The sequence below is a fragment of the Sturnira hondurensis genome, unplaced genomic scaffold, assembly GCF_014824575.4.
Source record: "Sturnira hondurensis isolate 20B ecotype Veracruz unplaced genomic scaffold, ASM1482457v3 Scaffold0023504, whole genome shotgun sequence".
NCBI lineage: Eukaryota > Metazoa > Chordata > Mammalia > Chiroptera > Phyllostomidae > Sturnira > Sturnira hondurensis.
In genome coordinates this window covers 390053-403435 of record NW_028096135.1, presented here as the reverse complement: position 1 = coordinate 403435, position 13383 = coordinate 390053, and the positions used below count along the sequence as shown (strand labels likewise).

At 41.8% G+C, this 13383-nt stretch overlaps 1 protein-coding gene across 3 annotated transcripts in view; it reads right to left on the bottom strand.

Moving 5' to 3' along the window:
- GAB3 (GRB2 associated binding protein 3) overlaps positions 1–10677 on the bottom strand; it is a 105245-nt gene extending 94568 nt beyond the window's left edge. For all 3 annotated transcript variants that reach the window (XM_037037843.1, XM_037037842.1, XM_037037844.1), the window contains exon 1: positions 10363–10677. In XM_037037843.1, coding sequence (XP_036893738.1) covers positions 10363–10434 — 72 coding nt within the window. In that variant the 5' untranslated portion in view covers positions 10435–10677. The remainder of the gene's footprint in view (positions 1–10362) is intronic.
- Between the last annotated feature and the right edge of the window lie 2706 nt (positions 10678–13383).

The window sequence follows — 13383 nt, the reverse complement described above, 5'->3', positions numbered from 1 at the left end:
AATAAAGCCAAAAGCTAGTTCTTTGAAAAGATAAATGAGACTGACAAATCTTTAACCAGACTCATCAAGAAAAAAAGAGGACCCAAATAAGTAAAATCAGAAATGAAAGAGAAGTAACAACTGACACCACAGAAATATAAAGGATTGTAAGAAATTACTATGAACAACTACATGCCAATTTATTGGATAATATGGATGAAATGAATAAATGGAAATATACAATTTTCCAAAACTGAATCAGGAGAAATCATAAAATCTAATTAGGAATAGACAGATTATATCTAGTGAAACTAAAGCATTAATCATAAAACTCCCACAACCAAACAAAAGCCTATACCAGGTGGCTTCACAGGTGAATTTTACCAAACATTCAAAGAAGACTAGATTATGGCAGAACAGCAGACTTTCATAGTCCTGAGGAAAGACCTAAAGATGTACTATTTTTCCTGCCACTTGAAAGTAAAGTTACTTTAACATAGTCTATAATTAGTTAAAGATATATGCCAAACCTCTAATGCAACCACTACAAAAAAAAAACACAAAAAGGTATAGCAAACAAAGAAGACAAAATGGAATCATAAAATTTAATTAATCCAAAACAAGGCAAAAAAAAAGAGGAAAATGAAAGAAAGAATAAATGAGACAACTAGCAAGATGGTACAATGAAAATACAAAAAGGAGAGACCTAAAGGTAAAGGTCACGTGGACACTGAGAAAGAAGCTTTTACAAATGGCCTCTATCCTGAATAAAAAGCAAAAGATAAAAGAGTGACATCTTTAAAGCACTGAAAGAAAAAGTCAACCCAAAATTTCACACCTAGTGAAAATATTTTTAAAGTTGAAGGTTAAGCCCTGGCTGGTGTGGATCAGTGATTTGAGTGCCAGACTGTTAACCAAAGGGTTGCTGGTTTTATTTCCAGGCAGGGCACATGCCTGAGTTGTGGGACAGGTCCCCAGAAGAAGGCAAGAGGCAACCACACATTGATGTTTCTCTCCCTCTCTTCCCCTCTCTAAAAATAAGTAAATAAAATCTTAAAAACTTCAAAAAACAAGGCCCTGGCTGGTGTAGCTCAGTGGATTGAGCACAGGCCTGCGAACCAGAGGATCGAGGTTCAATTCCCAGTCAGGGCACATGCCTGGGTTGCAGGCCATTCCCCGGCAGGGGATGCATTAGAGGCAACCATGCATTGATGTTTCTCCCCCTCTCTCCTTCCCTTCCCCTCTAAAGATAAATAAATAAAATCTTTTTAAAAAAAGCTCAATTATCTTGACAAAGCAAAAACAGAAAATAAAACAAAGAATAGACAGAAATAGAAAACAGCTAGCAAGATAGATTTTAATCTAAACATTTCAATAATCACATTTTATGTGAATGAACTAATTACAACAATTAAAATAAAGAGGGTGGAACTGCATTAAAAAAAAGCAAGACTGAACTGTATTGTATAGAAGAAACTCACATTAAATGTAAAGACAGAGCTAGCTTAGAAGTAGAAGAATGGAAAAAGAAGAATGGCATGGTATCATGCCAGCACACATCAAAAGAAACTTGGGTAGTTACATTTGTTAAGAAAAAGTATACTTCAGCCCTGGCTGGTGTGGCTCAGTTGGCACAGGTCAGGACACATACCTGGGTTGCAGGCCAGGTCCCTGGTTGGGGGCATGCAAGAGGCAACCACACATTGATGTTTCTCTCCCTCTTTCTCCTTCCCTTCCCCTCTATCTAAAAATAATTAAGTAATTAATTTAGAAAAGAAAATGGGCAAAAGCCCTCACTGGTGTGGCTCAGTGGATTGAGATGTGACCTGTGAACCAAAGGGTTGCTGGTTCGATTCCCATTCAGGGCACATGCCTGGGTTGCGGGCCAGGTCCCCAGTGTGGACGCGTGAGAGGCAACCACACATTGATGCTTTTCTCTCTCTCTCCCTCTTTCCCTCTCTCTAAAAAGAAAATAAATACATAAAATCTTTAAAAAAAATAGGCAAAGGACCTAAATTGACACATCTCCAAAGAGGACATAGGCATGGCCATTAGACATATGAAAAGATGTTCAACATCACTAATCATCAGAGAGATACAAATTAAAACCACAATGATATACCATCTCACACCTGTCAGAATGGCTATCATCATAAATCAACAAACAAGTGCTGGTGAGGATGCGGAGAAAGGGGAACCCTTTTGCACTGCTGGTGGGAATGCAGACTCGTGCAGCCACTGTGGAAAGCAGTATGGAGATACCTCAAATACTAAAATGTATCTGCCTTTTGACCCAGCAACTCCACCTGAGGATATATCCGAAGAAACCCAAAATATTAATTAAAAAAGAACATAGTCCTGGCTTGTGTGGCTCAGTGGGTTGAGTGTCAGCTTTTGAATTAAAGGGTTGCAGGCCAGATCCCCAGTAGGGGGCATGTGAGAGGTGACCACACATTGATATTTCTCTCCCTCTCTTTCTCCCTCCTCCCCCCTCTCTCTAAAAAAGAACATATATACCCCTATGTTCATTGCAGCATTATTTACAATAGCCAAGATTTGGAAGCAGCCCAAGCATCTATCAGTAGATGAGCGAGAATAAAAGCTGCAGCACATTTACTCAATGTGAAAAAGAAGTAATTCTTACCCCTTGCAATGGCAAAGTGAAATAAGCTAGTCAAAGACAGGTACCATATGATTTCATTTTTATGTGGAATCTAAAATAAACTAATAAACAAAGTAGAGAGACTCATAGATACAGAGAACATACTGAAAGCTGTCAGAGGGGAGGCAGGAGGGAGGCTGAGTAGAAAAGGTAAAAGGATTAAGGGAAAAAAACAACCCTCATAGACTGACCACAGTATAGTGATTACCAGAGAGAAGGTGGGGAGGGAGATGTGAGGAAGTAGGAGAGGATAAGGATGGGATAAATGATGATGGAAGGAGATGAGACTTGACTTGGGGTGGTGAATATACAATATACAAATGATGTGTTATAGAACTGTACACCTGAAACTTATATATTTTTTCTTAACCAATGTCTCCCCAATGAATTCATTTAAAAAATACTATCAACCAACCTAATCTAATTAGTATTTATAGATCAGTCCACCCGACGAGAATATACATTTTCTTTCAAGTGCACGTGTAGTACTCACCAAATGAAAATATATTGTGGGTCATAATATAAATTTAACAAATTTTAAAGAGTAGAACTCATACAGAGTTTGTTCTGAGACCATAATTGAATTTAACTAGAAATTAATAACAGAAAGATATCTAGAAAATCCCCCAATATGTGAAATTAAACCAAACCCCCCCCCCCCTCTAGTCCTGGCTGGTATGGCTCAGTGGATGAGCACTGAGCTGTGAAGCAAAGGATCACTGGTTCGATTGCCGGTCAGGGCACATGCCTGGGTTGCAGGCCAAGTCTCCAAAAAGGGGCGGTGCACAAGAGGCAACCACACACTGATGTTTCTCTTTTCTCCTCCCTTTCTTTCTCCCTCCCTTCCTCTCTCTAAAAAAAATAAATAAATAAAATCTTCTTTAAAAAATATCCCTCTAAACAACCCTTGGATCAAACAGGAAATCTCAGAGAGACATTAAAGAATATTTCAGCCCTGGCTGGCGTAGCTCAGTGGATTGAGCGCCAGCCTGTGAACCAAAGGATCCAGGTTTGATTCCCAGTTGGGGCACGTGCCTGGGTTGCAGGCCAGTTCCCAGCAAGGGACACATGAGAAGCAACCACTCGTTGATATTTCTCTCCCTCTCTCCTTCCCTTCCCCTCTAAAGAGAAATAAATAAAATATTTTTAAAAAGAATATTTTAAAATAAATTAAAATGAAAACACAATATATTAAATTTTGTGGGATGCACCTAAAGCAGTGCTGAGACATTTAGAGTATTAAATGTTTATATTAGAAGAAATAAATTGAAAAATAAGAAAAATCTCAAATCAGTAATTTAAGTTCCCACCTGAGGAAAGTAAATAAAGAAGAGATACAATTAATCCCAAAGCAATCAGAAGAAAATAAATCATAAAGATAAGAGGATAAATCAATAAAATTTAAAGCAAAAAATCAATAGAAAAGACCAATGAAACCCAAGCCTGGTTATTAGAAAATATCAGTAAAATTGGTAAAAGCTTAACCAGATTGATCAGAGGGGGAAAAATAGAGAAGAAATAAACTACAGTATCATAAATGAAAGATGAAGCATCACTATAGATCCTACAAACATTAAAAGGATAGTAAGCAAATATAATAAAAATAAACATCCATGCCAATAAATTCAAGACCTGAAATAGAGAAAATCCTTGAAAAACATAAACTACCAAAGCCCATTCAAGAAACTATAAGCCCTGGCTGGTGTGGCTCAGTGGATTGAGCACCAGCCTGCTAACCAAAGTGTCACTGGTTTGATTCCCAGTCAGGGCACATGCCTGGGTTGCTGGCCAAGTCAGGTCCCCAAAAGGGAGCCTCATGAGCGGCAACCACACATTGACGTTTATCTCCCTCTTTCTCCCTCCCTTCCTCTCTGTCTAAAATAAATAAATAAAATTAAATTTTTTTTAAAAGCTCCAAATCTTAAAAAAAAAAAAGAAACTATGAATGACCTGAATAGCCCTATACCTGGTTAAAGAAATACAAATTATAGTTAATAACCACCTCACAAAGAAAAGTCCAGGTCCAGATAGTTTTAATGGGGAATTTTTTGAAATAATAATGCCCCCATAAATTCAATTTTAAAAAGTAATACTGAAGAACTTTTAAAGTAAATTATGGCTTTGATGTAATAAACTGCTAACCCATCTAACTAGTTTAAAAAATAATGGTGCTTGTTACCAAACATTTAAGGAAGAAGGGATACCAATTCTGCACAATATCCTTCAGAAAACAGAAAAGGTGGAAACACTTCCAAACTCATTTTATCATGCCAACATCATGCTAATATCAAAACCAGACAAAGATAGCACAAAAGAGGAAAATTACAGATCAATATACCAAAGACAAAAATATTCTCAGCAAAATATTAACAAATTAAATACAGTAGTATATAGAAAGGATAATATATTATTGAGGTGGCCAAAAAGTCTGTTTAGTTATTTTCCATAAAATAAAACACACATTTTTCATTTTCACCAATAATTTCATTGGTTTCAATATTCTGAGTATGCCGGCTGTCTCCCACCATTGGCATCTAGTGAGTAGAGGCCAGGGGTGCTGTTAAATATCTTCCTATGCCTAAGACACCCCACAGCAAAGAATTATTTGGCCAAAGTATCAACAGTACCAAGAAACTTCATAAGCCACTTCTGACATTTGATCAATCACAGCACCTTCTCCATAAACTGCACAAATCTTTTTTTTTTTTGCATTTCAGTTGCATTTTTACCTTTCTTGAAATAATGATGCATAATATGACCAAAATGTTGTGTATTTTCTCCCATCTTCAATATTAAAATGGTTGCACAAAAATTCACCAGTTTTGGTAACTTTTTTTTAATGCACACTGATCTGACAGCTGTCACAATACAATCTAACAAAATTGTTCTGAATGAAGCTAAAGACAACTAAGCACTATTAGAGCCATCATATAGACAAATCTAAATGAATGTTGTGGCCAACCAAATACAATCCAGTGCAGCTTAATCCAGAAGACTGGCTCAACACGCAAAAATCTATCAGAATAATTCACCATAGTAACAGACGAAGAATAAAAAGCATATTTTTAAAAATCCTCACCGGAAGATATGTTATTGATTTTAGGGAGAGAATGAGAGAAACACTGATATGAGAAACATCTACGGGTTGCCTCCAATACGTGTCCTGATGGGGGAATCAAACCCAAAACCTAGATATGTGCCCTGATCTAGAATTGCAGCCCACAACATTTTGGTGTATGGGATGATGTTCCAACCAACTGAACCACCCAGCCAGGACAATATTATTATTTTTATAGATGTAGGAAAGGTATTTAACAAAATCCAATTCACAATAAGAAGTCTCGGCAAACTAGGAATATAAGGGAACCTCCTCAACTTGAAAAAAGGCACCTACAGAAAATACTTAAAAGGTGAAAAACATCCCAGTCAGGGCACATGCCTGGGTTGCAGGCCAGGTCCCCAGTAGGGGGCTCTTGTGAGGCAACCACACACTGATGTTTCTCTCCCACTCTTTCTCCTTCCCTTCCCCTCTATAAATAAACGAACAAATAAATAAATAAATGTGAAAAAAAAACAATGCTTTCCCCCCTAATGTCTGGATAAATTCAAGGATGACTGCTCTCATCATTTCTATACTGACAGTACCCCAGGTTCTAACTATAAGCAAAACTACTAGAATTAGAGAGTTTATCAAGGTTGCAGAATACAAAGATAGTATTTAAAATAACCTGATAGCCCTGGCTGATATGGCTAAGTGGATTGAGCGCCGGCCAGGGTTTCGGGCCAGCTCCCCAGTAGGGGGCGTGCCAGAGTCAACCACACATTGATGTTTTGCTCCTTCTTTCTCCCTCCCCTTCTCTCTAAAAATAGTCATATATGTGTGTGTGTGCATAAAAAATGAATCACAGCATATACCTCATGCCTTTTACAAAATTTAACATCATTGATCTAAATCAGGGATGTCAAACTCATTTTCACCAGGGGCTACATCAGCCTCATGCTTGCCTTCGAAGGGCCAAAATAATTTTAGGACTGTATAAATGTAACTACTCCTTAACTGTTAAGGAGTTGAAATTATATTCGGCCCTTTGAAGACAACCGGGAGGTTGGCGTGGCCCCCCCCCCCGTGAAAATTTATCAATGAGTCTGACACCCCTGCTCTAAATATAACATAAAACTTTTAGGGAAAAACCATAGGAGAAAATCTTCTTTAAAAAAATATTTTATTTATTTATTTTTAGAGAGAGGGGATGGGAAGGAGAAAGAGTGGGAGAGAAACATCAACGTGTGGTTGCCTCTCATGTGTCCCCCACTGGGGACCTGGCCTGCAACCCAGGCATGTGCCCTGACTGGGAATCAAACCAGCAACCCTTTGCTTCACAGGCCCGTGCTCAATCCACTAAGCTACACCAGCCAGGGCATAGGAGAAAATCTTTAGTGTCTAGGGCTAGGTGAAGCATCCTTAAATTTGACACTAAAAATATAGTCCACAAAAGAAAAACTGATAAATTGGACTTACTAAAAAATTTGAAATCTTTGTTCTAGAAAAGATATTGTAAATAGAATGAAAAAACCCTTATCCACTGGTAGAAGATATTTGCAAATTATATATCCAACAAAGAACTTACATGTAGAGACAAAAAGATAAGAGTACCTGGGCTCTTGGTGTTGCTTTGAAGACTCAAACGATAACAGAAGCATAGGGCCTGGTACATACAACCATTCAACAAATTTGAGTTATTATAACTTTATTATCATTGATGTTACAGCATTCTTTAAAATTGAGAAAATAAAGCAAGGCAAACGTTCGTTAATAGGCAAATTGTTCAATTATGTTACATCTATTACAAGGAATATTAGGCAATGGTTTAGCAGAATGAAATGGATCTATATGCACTAACCAGATGTCCAGGATTGTTGTGCAAAAAGAAAATTGTAGGACAATTTTACAGTATGATCTCATGTGTGCAAAAAGAAAATTATGTCTTTTGTAGAAATTTTTCTAGGATGATACTCACCAAACTGCTAACAGTTGTTATCCCTAGGGAGGGGGGTGGAGTAAGGAGGGGTGCATGGAAAAGGTAGGATGTGGGGGAAAAAGCCAAGGGGGTCTTTCACTTTTTATTCTATTTATTCCTTGATTGTTTGAATTCTTACAAGACTATGTCCCAATATTACTTGCAAAACAAAAAACACAAAAGAAAAGAATTAACTGTCTTTTCAAAGAGCAGTGATAAAAATAACTTTCTGATTGCCTTGGCTCATGGAGTCAAGAGGATGAAGGACAAGCTTACCTTGGACTGAAAGACTTCACTGAAAACAAACTGGGGTTCCATTTGTAACTTAACAAACATTAAAGGGGTGCTGCTTGTTGACCTGGCAGCACAAAGAACTGAGTTATTTGCCCTTTGTGTGACAAACTTAGTTTGTTTTGTTATTGTGGTACAAATGTTAAGACTGTGGAGTTATTGAAGTCAGGGATCAAGTCTTTTTTGCTCTGTATCTCTAGCTGGTGACACAGGGCCTGGTTCAGAGTTGGCACTCAATTAAAGGGAGGACATGACAAGATCTTAATTAAAGTTGGCTGTGAATAATAGTGCTGTCCTTGCCCCGTTGAACTGGCACACAATCGCCATCTAGTGGCAACGGAGATTCCTGTAGAACTTAGAGATGAGAGGAAGGGGAGTCTGAGGTGTGTTCCAGACACCTCTCAACCAAACAGCATTGACTAAGACTATGACCCTAATTAGAGAAAAAAAAAGCCCAATCATGAGCTAAAAGGTCAATGTTTATGTCTTGAAGTGTTGATAAGATGACATCCAGATACTCATGTGTGAGGTCTCCTCTATCACCACTATCACAATGCCCCAAACACCTACCTACCTATAAACTCAGAAGAGTCCACACCCACCACGCCTCCACTGTACCCATTAAGAATGAAACACGTTTGATAATAGGTACACACACTCATGCCTTCCCAATGTTGAGGGAAAAAAAAACCTAAAAAAACTTTCCTAAGCCAGTGTGGTCAGGACAAGACACAAAACAGGACTGGAAAAAAATCTACCATAAAGTTTGCCCTCCAGGTTCATCATCTTTCCGAGTAATCTATTGAAGAATAAGTGACACTCAGAAAATATCTAGTGAACCTTTAAAAGGTCTCACATTCCGAAGGGCAACAACGAATAGCACCTTGGGCTGGCCTTCTAAGCACCATGCTGGGACAAACCCTCACCTGCCCAGGAAGGTCCTGGGGAGCACGCTTTTGTCTCTCGCTTCATTTGAATATGAATGAGTCTTCAAAAACAGTTTCAGTGTTTTTTAGGGAAGCAGCTGGGTGATTCAGAGGCTGAGAAATATTGGACCTCGTGTTTATGGACTTGGGAACTCAAAACAAAAATGATGAAGGAACACAATGATATTTAATCTGAGAAATCTTGGTATATATAGATCTGTGACACCTATATGATAAGTAGAACAACATTCCTGCAAAATGTTGCTCAGCAGAACAAACAACAAAAAAAACCTTCCCAAAGATTCCTAAGAGTAATACTGTCTAGCCTAGGATCAGTGGAAACGGGGCCCCACTCAGTTGTGTGCTCAGGAAAGGCTGGTGTCACACATTCTGGAAGCATACATACACGCTTAAAGTTTTCTTAGAATCCCACGTCTTCCACTTCCACACAGTATGTGCCTCATAAATGTAGGAACCAAAACAGTGCTGAAATTGGCTGAAACTTGGACACCAGTTTGGGAGTGTGCCATAAACAAGAGATTTGTGGGTGGGCTTTTGTGGAGCAGAGCAGACATGAGTGTGTTTGTTGCTAGCACCCTGCTCTGGAGTTGCAGAGAAATTGGGAATTATTAACAAGATGGATCCATCAAACAACTCCCAGCCTAAAAACAGCAAGAAGCCCTAATATCTATTTATATGCAAATCCCTGAGGGCTGAAGTGGTTCTTCCTAATGGATGAAGAACACTCAGTAGCAATCAAGTCTTCAAGTGGAATGTTTTTTAGACCTTACTGAGGGTGCTGATGGAGATAATGAACGTTTGAGCTGTGGGCAGTGCATTTAAAATGGTAATGCAATATGTAGGAAGATGTGCTCTTCCCAGTGTCCCTTACTTCATACTAGCAAAAGTCCGTGGTTCCTGCTGGTACTAGAAAAAAAGCAACGTGTCAGCATAAAGAAAAAGCTGAGAAGAGACAGCATGAGAAACGAGTTATACTCTGTGGAAGGTTCCAGATAGGAGTGTCCGATGACAGTTACAAGAAAGAGTACTCCTTACGGTCCAAGTGGAATGCAGGCCCCGTTCCTCTGTGCTTCTTTCTAACCCCTGCCCTGTTCTCCTCGCCGGGCAATGGAACTCAGGGGCACCCCTCTCCAGAGACAGGGCACTAGAGATGTCTCCTTGGCCGCTCCTGCACCGAGAATGGTGCCTGGTGCCTCAGCCCCAACCCGCCTTCCTCTTCTAGGGTGATAGGGTGAACGGCGGTCTGGAGCCGCCGGCCCCGCAAGCGAAGAGTCACCGGGCCCCTGCCCGCCTGCTGGACATTGGCTCGACGTGCGATTTCGCTTTCGGTGGATCGGCCTTGCCTGCAGCCCCGAGCGCTGGGAGCAGCTGCTTTGGGGGCGCATAGAACCCCGGGGCTCCCCGGGGCTCCCCCGCGGGTAGGGACCCGAGAACGAGAGGGCGGGCGGGCGGCGCCCCTACTCACGTAGCGCTGCAGTTTCCTCTCGGGTGGAGACTTGACGAGCCAGCCGGTGCACACAGCGTCGCCCGAACTCATCGTGGCCGCCGCCGCCGCCGCTTCCTCCAGCTGGGTCGGCCGGCCGCGGCCGGAGGAAGTCGGGCCAGGGATGCCGACGGGGCGGGCCCAGCGCCCGCCCTCCCAGCGCCGCCCCGTGCGGCCGCCACGACCCCCGCCTCCGGCCGCCGCGCCCCCCTGGGAGGGGACGGGCGCCACCGCCCGCGGCGAGAGACCGCGGGGGAAGCAGGCAGCAAAAACCGGGAAGCCCCTTCGAACAAGAGTTCGGCCAAGTGGCCAGTAGACGCACCACGAGAGAGAGCGCGCGGAAGGAGCCCCGTGACCTATACAGAGTGCAGTGCAGTACGGAACTGTCCCCTGTTGCCTTCACCCCCACCCGTGACCAGTCGCGTCAAAAGGGCTGGTCCTGGGTACCGAAAGCCCAAACCTGTTATCCGCACCTGCCGTGTATATAGTTAGGCAGTAAGAAAAGCATTGCCTCCTCTTTGACCTCCCTGTTCCACTTGATTGTTTGCAGACAAATGGTTCTTAAGGGAACTGAAGTTTTGCTACCCGCAAATAGGCTTTTTGGGATACTGATTTTAAGCTGATCGTTAAGAAACAAAAGACTCGGAAGGAATCCTTGACCCTCCCCCGCGTTCCTGCCTAAGAGATTCAGATGGAAAAACCTACTTTAAAAAAGCACTCCGTAAAACAGGAGACCAAAAGTTCCGTCAGTCATTGCAGCCATCTCTAGGGGATACTCATTCCTCTTCTAGTTCAGACACCATCCCACCTCAATATCCTATAATCTCTATCAACCTTTATTTGACATGTAAAAGATATAGAGAGAAGGAAGATCAGAAAAGTTTATATGTGCACACAAACAAATGTACTATGCTCCTTATATCTACAACTGGTCTTGAGACTAGAATTGGTCTTTATAACTTCCTTCTTCCACCACACTCCCTGTCCTCCCTTTGCTCTCCAGCCGGATCTCAGATAGTCACAATTCACCTGGTGCGAGACCCAAACATTTACTCCCATCCAGTCTGAATCCTCAGGGGTCCTGCCTGGCGGCAGTCATGGGAGGTGCCCCAGAGGATGTTTCGGATTCCATTCACAGTCCTAATCTTCTTGTTTATCAGCAATCCACTTTCCATATGATAATCCCCCATCTAAACCAGCTCCCTAGACTGGTGGTTTGCCTGTTGGTTGAACAAAGAACCTTAATGGCCAGATGACAATCTCAATCTGCAATTTGATAGAATGAGTATTGCAACTGTGGCAGAAACATTCCTACCTTGGGAACCAGGGGAGCTCAAAGTTGTGGGATGGGAAGAGACACCTTGAGGGTGGATTATTAGATGTGACCAGTGAGAAGAGTCACATCCACTTTCACCTCTTAATTCCTGGACCCATTGATGGTAGCTATAGAAAATCAGCACCACATAGTGGTCATCAGTTCAAAATGTTTACCTCATACTGTAAGACAGAAACTCCACCTTTCAGTGTATTTTTTGCCTGACTAGTTCTGTAACTGAGTCTTTAACAGACAGACCAGTCCACCATCCTATCAGGCCAGGTGCTTCAGGGCAGAGGTTCACGGTAAGGCTAGTGCAGTCCCTCAGCACGAGCACACTCGCTCACGTCTTTTGTTTTATAATGATGTTCTTAGCTGGAAGCACTATTAGATACTGTAGAAGTGAATAAGGTGCAGTGAGTCTATGGGTGGGAATGCTGGCAGAAGTGTGGATTACAGTGCCTATTCAAGCGAGGGAATGTTGCTGTCCCTTACAGACAAATGTGGTCTGATTTCATCAGTCTGTCACCAGGTGGCTGGCTGGACCACCAGGGAATGCTACCTTATACGGGGCTCAGTGTTGGTCTCTGCTGTGGGCAGGTTGAGTACCTGGCAATGACTGTAGCAGTGGCTGTGACCATATCAATTGATGCCAGTCCCTGGGAGCCTCACCACTCATTACTAATTCCCTTAAGCTTGCTCACTTCTGAAAAAAAAAAATCCACTCATCACTCTCTCCTCAGTTCAACCACTGAGTCTACCATTTGCTTCCTTCTGAGACCTTGACCAATATACCTAGTCATGAAATCCTATGATGTTACAGGTGTGAGTCAAAGGAAAGGGTGTCTCACAGAGATGTGAGCCACTTGCTTGAGCAACTTTGCTGTACCTTCCAGATCTGCTTGAGTCTGGTCCCAAATATTCCACTTGCAGAGGGTGATCAATTAGCACCCAATTTATCTGGAGTAGCTGAAGTGACCCAATGCCTTGGTGCTCCATAGTGAGACATTCAGACTTGACCATAGCCCAGGAGCCAACTAGAAGCTGCTAGTCTAAAAGAAAATATCGATACTTCTTTTGCTTCAGAACTCTGTGTGTCTGCTGTATGTTTCTCCTATTGGAACTTGCCAGAGATTTCATGTAGCGTCCCATGGTGTCAGAGGGCTCTGTGCATGTTGGATCCGCATGATCATAAAGGTCAAGTGTCCTGGGCCTGATGCGTAGCCTTTCTTTACTCTGGGTTCCACTGAAAACATGCAACCTTACAGATCACTTGCTGCATGCATTGGTGTGACATAATTAAGTGTATTATATATTGCCTGCAGAATCTGAAGAGCCCTACCAAGTGCTGTACCTCTTTCTGAGGAGTAGGTGGTATGAGGTACAGCAACTTATTGAATACCTGACATGGTCCAGACCATCTCAAAACATCACTGAGGGTCATACTCTTGAGTTTTTGTGGGTTTTATCTCCCATCCTCTGGCATATCTGTGTCTTAATAAAGCATCTATGCTATCTGTTGCTCACCAGGTCCAGTAAGCAAAATGCCTTCATTGTAACAAACCAGTGATGTTCACTATGGGTATAGCAGCAATCAAATTCCACTCCCCCTGGATTATGACAATGAGCTAGAGGACAGGCACAGCCCTTAGATAAGGCTCTAAAGTCAGACTTCTGTTCCTTCCGGA